The 12,635-nt window shown below is 41.4% G+C and overlaps 1 protein-coding gene across 2 annotated transcripts in view; it reads left to right on the plus strand.

Moving 5' to 3' along the window:
* The window catches only part of Poln (DNA polymerase nu), a 172,225-nt gene that overhangs the window by 51,705 nt on the left and 107,885 nt on the right, over window positions 1-12,635 (plus strand). For both annotated transcript variants that reach the window (NM_001428930.1, NM_001428931.1), the window contains 1 exon segment: window positions 2,772-2,884. In NM_001428930.1, coding sequence (NP_001415859.1) covers window positions 2,772-2,884 — 113 coding nt within the window.

The following is a 12,635-nucleotide window of genomic DNA, read 5'->3' on the forward strand; positions in this document are numbered from 1 at the left end:
CTAGATTGCCTCTAGGCTAGTGAGGAAGGACAACTATTTACAAAATAGGGACTAGTGTTGAACCTTAGAAATAACCATACCAAGATCCTGCCAGCATTTACTCTCCGCCAGTACAGAATTAACTATTGAAAACAAAGAGTCATCTTCACACAATGTAAAAAAGGTTACCCAAACATGTATAGTCTCAGTCCCTGGGGTTGCTGTTTTGAGGTGATAGAACCATAAGAGAAGGAACTCAGCAGAGAGTAGGTAGGTCATAGAGTCTCCTCCTTCATGAATGAATTAGTGTGATCTTGCTAGAGTGAGTTTTCAAACTGGTGGGCTGTTATGAGGTGGAGCCAAGCCAGTGCCATGCTCTTTGGACTTTGCTGCTGTAATTATGAACCAAATGAACTTTATTTAATTGTGCCTAAATATGGTAGAGACTTTCTAGCTCTTTGGTTTTCTTTACATTTATTAAAGCTTTCTGTGAAGAGCTTTTCTTTATCAACTAAACTTTGTTCACCTTATCATAACTTCATTTATGTCTTATTTTTATCACTTCGGCCTTTTCTAAACATCTGGATAAAACAGTACCCTAGCCCAGCACATATACAATCACTATCTTCACATTTCCCTTGTACGTTTTCATTTGAAAGCCTAACCTTTAACAGCCAGACTGTCACTCTAGCCCACATTTCTCTATAATGTCTATCACAACGACCATTTATACATCTTATTTTGTTTATTGTATTGAGCTACTAAGCTCTATGAGGGTTAGGGCAGGATTTGGATTTTTTGCAATGTCATGATCCTATACCCAGGAGCACTGCCACAGTATCATTTTGAAGCATGGTAAGTTCTAGGAAAGAAAGTCCCTCATGTACTATAAAACTGGGAAAATAGTCCCAATTCTACAGTTGTGTATTTAGGATTCAAAATCAATTTTAACCATATTTTATAAATATATTCATAAATATATAATAGGAAATTTTGCATGTGTATGAGTTGTATGTAAGTGTTTACACATGTATATATATATATATATATGCACATGTATGTATGCCTTTTATTTTATTGAGGCAGAGTCTCTTGTTAAATGTAGAGCTCATCTATTTAACTAGTTTAGCTAGCCAGCTTGCTGTAGGGTCCTTGCCTCCCCAGTGCTGGATTACAGGAAGGACACAAAGCATTTACATAGGTTCTGTGAATCTGTCCTAGGTAGCTTCAGCTCTCAACCTGATGCAAACCTAGAGTACCTGGGAACAAGGTAACCTCAACTATGTATTTGCCTTGATCAGATTGGACTATGGCCATGCCTAAGAGGCACTTTTAAAATTACTGATTGATATTGGAGAGGCCAGCCCATCTTGGTTGGTACCATCTCTGGACAGGTGGGTCTGGGCTGTATAAAAAAGGGATCTGAAGATGAGCCTGGTGCAAGTGAGCCAGCAGTCATTCCTTTATGGTCCCTGCTCCAGTTTCTCCCCCAGGTTCCTGCCCTGACTCCCCCATAAGATTAAATAAACCCTGTTCTTCTCCAGTTGCTTCTGGTATTTTATCTCAGCAACAGGAAGCAAATTAGAACAGAACCTGAATTCCAGTCTTTGTGTTTGTGTGGTAAGTGCTTTTTCCATTGAGCCACCTCCCAGCCCATAAGAAACTCTTCTACTGTTTGTCTTACCAAGATAGTCGTTAGCCAGCCTGGATTTCTCTCCAGGTGAAGACAGTGTAGCCATTAGATCATGTCATCCTGGATGTATGCCTCAGCGTGTGTCAGTGAGGTCCCCATACCCCATTTTCTATCATTCTTCTTCCTTCTCGTTCTTGGGTCCCTTACCAGTCTTATCTAAGCCAAGACCCAGTGATGTTGACACTTTGACCTCTCTACCATCTTGGTCTCCTGTTCAAACAAATCAAGGCCAAGCCACATAACTTTCAAAGCACTATACAGTGTCTATCAATGGAGCAGGACAAGCAGACACATCACTCAGTGTGCATATCTACTGGGCTCCTATTTCTTCCTTTCTTACCCAATCAAAGAGCTCTTTTTAATGTATTATTGTACTTTTTCCTCAAAGAGGAACTTAGGGATTAGTTGTTTAGGGCTTATCTTCTGGCAGTAGCAAAATATAGTATCAGAATTCGACCTTACCATTTATTTAATGTGACATATCTGAATCCAAGTCCTTTCATCTGCATACTGGATGGAGTGACCACCCTGTAGCACTGTGAGTAGGTTTCAGTGTGGCAGCCTTGTGAAATGGTAGCCTGGTATCTGCTATGGCAAATGTTAACTGTTATTCCACATTCAGAAGCTCATAAGGTGAAGGAAGAAGCTGCAGTTCAGCACATGTGGGTCCTATGAAAGGTGCGTGGGTAGGCTGCTTGCCCAGAACGTCTCTCGAGTAGGTTGCACAAGTTGTGGGTGGAGAAGAGTAGACATGCAAGGGCATATGCCATCCCCAGCAGTACGGGTAGAAGTGGCACAGTGAGATGGCAGAAGGAGAGACCTGGCATGCTGAGAGATGGAATGCTCGGAGGGGATTGAACCAGGTCCAGTGTGTGTATTCTGCACAGGAGCTTCAGGAGTAGAGGCTTTTCTCAGAGTTAAGCCCTGAGTCAAAGCTTCCTAGTGAATGAACTGTGCATAAGAAGTAATGCCCACCTCATGGGGATCTTTAGTTAATCGAGGCATGAATGTGCTGTGTAAGGACAGCTAGCCATTTGATCTTACAGTATGTTTCCAAGACCCATATTACTTTCTAAATGGTGAATTTTCTCTTTTCTAGGAACATACTGTTTTGGACACTTAGGTGTAAATGCCCTGTTGTTTGTTTTAATGCCAAGGACTTTGTGAGAACAGTACTGCAGCTTTATGGTGAGGATGGCAGTTGGAAGCATGGTAAGTCACCATTCTCATTGTCTCTAAGACTTAGAAAAGTGGTCAGGCCACCATGTCACCTGCTCCAAGGGTTCCTGGTCACACAGACACTGCTTCTTCACTTGCTACTGTGGTATTTGGGTTATTATTATATTTGTACCAGTTTATACTCCTTCAGTGTAAAGAATGACCTGAAACATAGTCACAATGGGCTTTGTTATTGCCATCAATGGCCAGAGACAACACAAGAATTACAACACAGAATGCACCAAACAAGGCAGGGTATGTAGTATCTTTAAAAGAGTAGGGAATAGCTGGTGAATGCCTTTAATCCCAGTACTCAGTAAGCAGAGGCCAGAGGGTCTCTAACTGAGGCCAGGTTGGAAAAACCAGAGAGAGAGAGAGAGAGAGAGAGAGAGAGAGAGAGAGAGAGAGAGAGAGAGAGAGAGAATGAGAATATGAATGAATATAAAATCAAATGGACTACAAGTATTCACTGATAGATCCTTCAGTTGATCTTAGCCAAAAGGCCAAGAAGTGATCACTGATAGATCCTTGAGTTAGTTGTGCATTTTTCTCAAGTTGTCTGCATTTCAAAATATTCATAATAAAATGTTGAGAAAATTTTTTTATTTTAATCAATTTCTAACATATACAAAATTACTTATCTAAGGTTGACCAAATTGGACTTACAGTTGGTGTTTTCTTTTATAATTCTCCATTTTTCAAACCAAAGACTCCTTAGTATTTTGTAACAAAATCTCAAACACTGTAAGATTAAGCTCTGACACTTCTATTGTGTGAGGATCCCATGAACAAGGCAATGTCATCACTCCCCAGAGTGAGCAGTAATCTCTTTGCATTTAGCTGTCCTAACAGTATTTCACCTCCCACACTTGTCCTGTGATGTTGTTATTTTTTTGGGTTTTTTTGTTTGTTTGTATGATGTTAGAAGCTATTGCCCGTCAGTGTGTAGGTTCCTTAGTTGCAATCTGGTAAGATCCAAAATCCATTATATTTTCTTTACTTTTTTTCTTTTTTCATTTTCATGTATATATGCTTATCTATTTAGAGGAACATGTGGGGGGGTGTATGCATATATGTGGAAGCTTGAAGTTGATGCTGGGAAAGGCTTTAATTGATCTTCTGCCTTATTCATTGAGGTATGGTCTCAGTCAACCAGAGTTGGCAAATGTAACTAGCCAGCTTGCTCTTTGCCTTCTGAAGCTTGGAAGTACAGGCATGCTGCCACTCCTACCTGACATTTACATAGGTTTGAGAATTTGAACTCTGCTACTCAGGCTTGTAAGGTGAGCACTTTGACCACTGAGCTATCATCCCAGTTCCTTTCCTTCATTTATTAACTAGACTAGTTCTATAGAGAGAATCCCTTCATCATCTGCCTCGGTAAACTTGAGATGGTGACTCCTGTATGGAAATTTAGGATTTTTTCTTTACTTCAAAATAATGAATTGCTCCACAGAGTCAGCAAAACTTGATATAAAATACTTTTAAACTATGGTTATGGTGAGCATGTGGGTATTATTTAAATAATATATACTTATATATGTACATTACTATGATAGGAGGTTCCTTGGGAAATGGCGAAATATAAGTCAGCAGATTCTTAGGGTGAGTATGTATCAGCTCAAAGCCCCTCAAGTCAAAGTTCACCTTTATAAACCATCAAAGATATGTGCATCAGAATAAAACAGACAGAAGAAAAATCTATATGACCACTATGGAGAACTCTATGGACAGACCTCAACAAACTAAAAGTAGGAATTTGTCCTCGCAGGCTTCTTTCTGTTTGTCAGTTTGTAAGCATTTACAGGGATCAGTACCCAGAACATTCTGGTGCTGTCCAATTTCCAAGGTCCTTTCAAAAGGTCTTTCTGTAGAACTCTTACCTTTGGAATGTCAGAGGTCAGCCAGTGTTACCAGTGTCATATGAACTCAAACATTGCTGTCCTGGGGCACAAGCAGCCAAAGTTCCAAATCTGCCAACATTGGTTGTCTTGGGCATAATATAGAAAGGTGTTGACACCGGCTGCCATGGTAAATATACATCTCTCTGGTTGATGTAATAACTTAAGGATGCCAGACAATCTGGCATTTAGTGTGATGTGATCCAAAATTATAGTTTTATTTAAAAGCCAGTCTCTTTTGTTTTTAGTTGTCTCACTGGAATGTATTCTGTCAGGGAATACCATTCTGCTTTGCCTGTACTGCCTGCTTACTCAGACACAGTGACAAGGACACTACGTGAGTTGAGGTAGCTCCTACCATTATCCCTTGACTCAGGAGTCATGATTCTGAGATCATGATGGAGCATTATGAATGGCTTGGGAAGACAGGATTCAGAGGAGAAAGTAGAAGAGAAAATCTACTATAATGGCTGAAAAAACCCAAGTGGCAAGAGAACAGTTGAGGGACAAGAAAAACAGGGACCTAGACCTAGGTTTCTGATTAGAGTCTCATATTTAAAAAATTTTTATTGGTTATTTTATTTACATTTTATTTTTTTAAAATAAATCATCATTTTATTTTATTTTGTTTTTTTGTTTTTTTTTTCTTTCCCGGTATCCGGGCAAACATCCCCCTCCCCCCTCCCCTTCCTTATGGGTGTTCCCCTCCCAACCCTCCCCCCATTACCGCCCTCCCCCCACCAGTCTAGTTCACTGGGGGTTCAGTCTTAGCAGGACCCAGGGCTTCCCCTTCCACTGGTGCTCTTACTAGGATATTCATTGCTACCTATGAGGTCAGAGTCCAGGGTCAGTCCATGTATAGTCTTTAGGTAGTGGCTTAGTCCCTGGAAGCTCTGGTTGCTTGGCATTGTTGTACATATGGGGTCTCGAGCCCCTTCAAGCTCTTCCAGTTCTTTCTCTGATTCCTTCAATGGGGGTCCTATTCTCAGTTCAGTGGTTTGCTGCTGGCATTCGCCTCTGTATTTGCTGTATTCTGGCTGTGTCTCTCAGGAGCGATCTACATCCGGCTCCTGTCGGTCTGCACTTCTTTGCTTCATCCATCTTGTCTAATTGGGTGGCTGTATATGTATGGGCCATATGTGGGGCAGGCTCTGAATGGGTGTTCCTTCAGTCTCTGTTTTAATCTTTGCCTCTCTCTTCCCTGCCAAGGGTATTCTTGTTCCCCTTTTAAAGAAGGAGTGAAGCATTCACATTTTGATCATCCGTCTTGAGTTTCATTTGTTCTAGGCATCTAGGGTAGTTCAAGCATTTGGGCTAATAGCCACTTATCAATGAGTGCATACCATGTATGTCTTTCTGTGATTGGGTTAGCTCACTCAGGATGATATTTTCCAGTTCCAACCATTTGCCTACGAATTTCATAAACTCGTTGTTTTTGATAGCTGAGTAATATTCCATTGTGTAGATGTACCACATTTTCTGTATCCATTCCTCTGTTGAAGGGCATCTGGGTTCTTTCCAGCTTCTGGCTATTATAAATAAGGCTGCAAAGAACATAGTGGAGCACGTGTCTTTTTAATATGTTGGGGCATCTTTTGGGTATATGCCCAAGAGAGGTATAGCTGGATCCTCAGGCAGTTCAATATCCAATTTTCTGAGGATCCTCCAGACTGATTTCCAGAATGGTTGTACCAGTATGCAATCCCACCAACAATGGAGGAGTGTTCCTCTTTCTCCACATCCTCGCCAGCATCTGCTGTCCCCTGAGTTTTTGATCTTAGCCATTCTCACTGGTGTGAGGTGAAATCTCAGGGTTGTTTTGATTTGCATTTCCCTTATGACTAAAGATGTTGAACATTTCTTTAGGTGTTTCTCAGCCATTCGGCATGCCTCAGCTGTGAATTCTTTGTTTAGCTCTGAACCCCATTTTTTAATAGGGTTATTTGTTTCCCTGCGGTCTAACTTCTTGAGTTCTTTGTATATTTTGGATATAAGGCCTCTATCTGTTGTAGGATTGGTAAAGATCTTTTCCCAATCTGTTGGTTGCTGTTTTGTCCTAACCACAGTGTCCTTTGCCTTACAGAAGCTTTGCAGTTTTATGAGATCCCATTTGTCGATTCTTGATCTTAGAGCATAAGCCATTGGTGTTTTGTTCAGGAAATTTTTTCCAGTGCCCATGTGTTCCAGATGCTTCCCTAGTTTTTCTTCTATTAGTTTGAGTGTGTCTGGTTTGATGTGGAGGTCCTTGATCCACTTGGACTTAAGCTTTGTATAGGGTGATAAGTATGGATCGATCTGCATTCTTCTACATGTTGACCTCCAGTTGAACCAGCACCATTTGCTGAAAATGCTATCTTTTTTCCATTGGATGGTTTTGGCTCCTTTGTCAAAAATCAAGTGACCATAGGTGTGTGGGTTCATTTCTGGGTCTTCAATTCTATTCCATTGGTCTATCTGTCTGTCTCTGTACCAATACCATGCAGTTTTTATCACTATTGCTCTGTAATACTGCTTGAGTTCAGGGATAGTGATTCCCCCTGAAGTCCTTTTATCGTTGAGGATAGCTTTAGCTATCCTGGGTTTTTTGTTATTCCAGATGAATTTGCAAATTGTTCTGTCTAGCTCTTTGAAGAATTGGATTGGTATTTTGATGGGGATTGCATTGAATCTGTAGATTGCTTTTGGTAAAATGGCCATTTTTACTATATTAATCCTGCCAATCCATGAGCATGGGAGATCTTTCCATCTTCTGAGGTCTTCTTCAATTTCCTTCTTCAGTGTCTTGAAGTTCTTATTGTACAGATCTTTTACTTGCTTTGTTAAAGTCACACCGAGGTACTTTATATTATTTGGGTCTATTATGAAGGGTGTCGTTTCCCTAATTTCTTTCTCGGCTTGTTTCTCTTTTGTATAGAGGAAGGCAACTGATTTATTTGAGTTAATTTTATACCCAGCCACTTTGCTGAAGTTGTTTATCAGTTTTAGTAGTTCTCTGGTGGGACTTTTGGGATCACTTAAATATACTATCATATCATCTGCAAATAGTGATATTTTGACTTCTTCTTTTCTGATCTGTATCCCCTTGACCTCCTTTTGTTGTCTGATTGCTCTGGCTAGAACTTCAAGAACTATATTGAATAAGTAGGGAGAGAGTGGGCAGCCTTGTCTAGTCCCTGATTTTAGTGGGATTGCTTCAAGTTTCTCTCCATTTAGTTTAATGTTAGCAACTGGTTTACTGTATATGGCTTTTACTATGTTCAGGTATGGGCCTTGAATTCCTATTCTTTCCAGGACTTTTATCATGAAGGGGTGTTGAATTTTGTCAAATGCTTTCTCAGCATCTAATGGAATGATCATGTGGTTTTGTTCTTTCAGTTTGTTTATATAATGGATCACGTTGATGGTTTTCCGTATATTAAACCATCCCTGCATGCCTGGGATGAAGCCTACTTGATCATGGTGGATGATTGTTTTGATGTGCTCTTGAATTCGGTTTGCCAGAATTTTGTTGAGTATTTTTGCGTCGATATTCGTAAGGGAAATTGTCTGAAGTTCTCTTTCTTTGTTGTGTCTTTGTGTGGTTTAGGTATAAGAGTAATTGTGGCTTCGTAGAAGGTATTCGGTAGTGATTCATCTGTTTCAATTTTGTGGAATAGTTTGGATAATATTGGTATGAGGTCTTCTATGAAGGTTTGATAGAATTCTGCACTAAACCCGTCTGGACCTGGGCTCTTTTTGGTTGGGAGACCTTTAATGACTGCTTCTATTTCCTTAGGAGTTATGGGGTTGTTTAACTGGTTTATCTGTTCCTGATTTAACTTCGGTACCTGGTATCTGTCTAGGAAATTGTCCATTTCCTGAAGATTTTCAAGTTTTGTTGAATATAGGTTTTTAATAGTAAGATCTGATGATTTTTTGAATTTCCTCTGAATCTGTTGTTATGTCACCCTTTTCATTTCTGATTTTGTTAATTTGGACGCACTCTCTGTGTCCTCTCGTTAGTCTGGCTAAGGGTTTATCTATCTTGTTGATTTTCTCAAAGAACCAACTTTTGGTTCTGTTGATTCTTCCTATGGTCCTTTTTGTTTCTACTTGGTTGATTTCAGCTCTGAGTTTGATTATTTCCTGCCTTCTACTCCTCCTGGGTGTATTTGCTTCTTTTTGTTCTAGAGCTTTTAGGTGTGCTGTCAAGCTGCTGACATATGCTCTTTCCTGTTTCTTTCTGCAGGCACTCAGCGCTATGAGTTTTCCTCTTAGCACAGCTTTCATTGTGTCCCATAAGTTTGGGTATGTTGTACCTTCATTTTCATTAAATTCTAAAAAGTTTTTAATTTCTTTCTTTATTTCTTCCTTGACCAGGTTATCATTGAGTAGAGCATTGTTCAATTTCCAAGTATATGTGGGCATTCTTCCTTGATTGTTATTGAAGACCAGTTTTAGGCCGTGGTGGTCCGATAGCACGCATGGGATTATTTCTATCTTTCTGTACCTGTTGAGGCCCGTTTTTTGACCAATTATATGGTCAGTTTTGGAGAAAGTACCATGAGGAGCTGAGAAGAAGGTATATCCTTTTGCTTTAGGATAGAATGTTCTATAAATATCCGTTAAGTCCATTTGGCTCATGACTTCTCTTAGTCTGTCTACATCTCTGTTTAATTTCTGTTTCCATGATCTGTCCATTGATGAGAGTGGGGTGTTGAAATCTCCCACTATTATTGTGTGAGGTGCAATGTGTGTTTTGAGCTTTAGTAAGGTTTCTTTTACATATGTAGGTGCCCTTGTATTTGGGGCATAGATATTTAGGATTGAGAGTTCATCTTGGTGGATTTTTCCTTTGATGAATATGAAGTGTCCTTCCTTATCTTTTTTGATGACTTTTAGTTGAAAATTGATTTTATTTGATATTAGAATGGCTACTCCAGCTTGCTTCTTCTGACCATTTGCTTGGAAAGTTGTTTTCCAGCCTTTCACTCTGAGGTAGTGTCTGTCTTTGTCTCTGAGGTGTGTTTCCTGTAGGCAGCAGAATGCAGGGTCCTCGTTGCGTATTCAGTTTGTTAATCTATGTCTTTTTATTGCGGAGTTGAGGCCATTGATGTTGAGAGATATTAAGGAATAGTGATTATTGCTTCCCGTTATATTCATATTTGGATGTGAGGTTATGTTTGTGTGCTTTCACTCTCTTTGTTTTGTTGCCAAGACGATTAGTTTCTTGCTTCTTCTAGGGTATAGCTTGCCTCCTTATGTTGGGCTTTACCATTTATTATCCTTTGTAGTGCTGGATTTGTAGAAAGATATTGTGTAAATTTGGTTTTGTCATGGAATATCTTGGTTTCTCCATCTATGTTAATTGAGAGTTTTGCAGGATACAGTAACCTGGGCTGGCATTTGTGTTCTCTTAGGGTCTGTATGACATCAGTCCAGGATCTTCTGGCCTTCATAGTTTCTGGCGAGAAGTCTGGTGTGATTCTGATAGGTCTGCCTTTATATGTTACTTGACCTTTTTCCCTTACTGCTTTTAATATTCTTTCTTTATTTTGTGCGTTTGGTGTTTTGACTATTATGTGATGGGAGGTGTTTCTTTTCTGGTCCAATCTATTTGGAGTTCTGTAGGCTTCTTGTATGTCTATGGGTATCTCTTTTTTTAGGTTAGGGAAGTTTTCTTCTATGATTTTGTTGAAGATATTTACTGGTCCTTTGAGCTGGGAGTCTTCACTCTCTTCTATACGTATTATCCTTAGGTTTGATCTTCTCATTGAGTCCTGGATTTCCTGTATGTTTTGGACCAGTAGCTTTTTCCGCTTTACATTATCTTTGACAGTTGAGTCAATGATTTCTATGGAATCTTCTGCTCCTGAGATTCTCTCTTCCATCTCTTGTATTCTGTTGGTGAAGCTTGTATCTACAGTTCCTTGTCTCTTCTTTTGGTTTTCTATATCCAGGGTTGTTTCCATGTGTTCTTTCTTGATTGCTTCAATTTCCATTTTTAATTCCTTCAACTGTTTGATTGTGTTTTCCTGGAATTCTTTCAGGGATTTTTGTGTCTCCTCTCTATGGGCTTCTACTTGTTTATTTATGTTTTCCTGGAATTCTTTCAGGGATTTTTGCGATTCCTTTCTGTAGGCTTCTACTTGTTTATTAATGTTTTCCTGTGTTTCTCTAAGGGAGTTCTTCACGTCTTTCTTGAAGTCCTCCAGCATCATGATCAAATATGATTTTGAAACTAGATCTTGCTTTTCTGGTGTGTTTGGATAATCCATGTTTGTTTTGGTGGGAGAATTGGGCTCCGATGATGCCAAGTAGTCTTGGTTTCTGATGTTTGGGTTCCTGCGCTTGCCTCTCGCCATCAGATTATCTCTAGTGTTACTTTGTTCTGCTATTTCTGACAGTGGCTAGACTGTGCCTGTGTGTCAGGAGTGCTGTAGACCTGTTTTACTGTTTTCTTTCAGCCAGTTATGGGGACAGAGTGTTCTGCTTTCGTGCGTGTAGTTTTTCCTCTGTACAGGTCTTCAGCTGTTCCTGTGGACCTGTGTCTTGAGTTCACCAGGCAGGTCACTTGCAGCATACAAGTTGGTCTTACCTGTGGTCCCAAGGCTCAAGTTCGCTCGCAGGGTGCTGCCCACGGGCTCTTTTCGGCGGCAGCAACCAGGAAGACCTGTGCCGCCCCTTCTGGGAGCTTCAGTGCACCAGGGTTCCAGATGGCCTTTGGTGTTTTCCTCTGGCGTCCGAGATGTGTGTGCAGAGAGCAGTCTCTTCTGGTTTCCCAGGCTTGTCTGCCTCTCTGAAGGTTTAGCTCTCCCTCCCACGGGATTTGGGTGCAGAGAACTGTTTATCCGGTCTGTTTCCTTCGGGTTCCGGCAGTGTCTCAGGCAGGGGTCCTGCCGCTCCTGGGCCCTCCCCCACGGGAGCCCAGAGGCCTTATACAGTTTCCTCTTGGGCCAGGGATGTGGGCAGGGGTGGGCAGTGTTGGTGGTCTCTTCCGCTCTGCAGCCTCAGGAGTGCCCACCTGATCAGGCGGTGAGGTCTCTTTCCCACGGGGTCTGGGAGCAGAGAGCTGCTGCGGGCCGGGATCCGCGGGTGTGGGACTTCCGGTAAACACAGGACGTGCCCGGTCCTAGAGGAATTCTGCCTCTGTGTGTCCCGATTTCACCAGGCAGCTTTCTTGCAACAGACAAGTTGGTCTTACCTGTGGTCCTGAGGCTCAAGTTTGCTCGCGGGGTGCTGCCCACCTTATTTACATTTTAAATGTTTATTCCCCTCCCAGTTTTCTTCTTCGAAAACCCCCACCCCACGCCCTCTTCCCTCCCTCCATGAGGATACCCCCCACTCCTGTCCTACTTCCCTAGTATTCCCCTATGCTTGGGTATCAGGCTTTCACAGGACTAAGGACTTTCCCTCCCTTTGATGCCAGACAAGGCCATCCTCAGCTACATATGCAGCTGGAGCCATGGATCTCTCCATGTGTAGTTGTTGGTTGGTAGTTTAGTCCCAAGGAGCTTGGGAGTATCTGATTAGTTGATATTGTTGTTCTTCTTATGGAGTTGTAAACCCCTTCAGCTTCTTCAGTCCTCCTCTAAATCCTCCATTAGCTTCCCCCTCCTCAGTCCGATGGCTGGCTGCAAGCATCTGCATATGTATGGGTAAGGCTCTGGCAGAACCTCTCAGGAGACATACATAGGCTCCTCCTGTCAGCAAGCTTCTTGGCATCAGCAATAGTGTCTGGGTTTGGTGGCTGCTGTATAGGAAATTGAACAGAGGTGTGTAGCAATGGGGGATGGGGAAAATCCCAGAGATGATAGGAAAACAAGAGACTCCCAGGACCCAACGGGGATGACATTAGCTGAAAT

The sequence above is a fragment of the Rattus norvegicus genome, chromosome 14, assembly GCF_021556685.1.
Source record: "Rattus norvegicus strain SHRSP/BbbUtx chromosome 14, alternate assembly SHRSP_T2T, whole genome shotgun sequence".
NCBI classification, from domain to species: domain Eukaryota; kingdom Metazoa; phylum Chordata; class Mammalia; order Rodentia; family Muridae; genus Rattus; species Rattus norvegicus.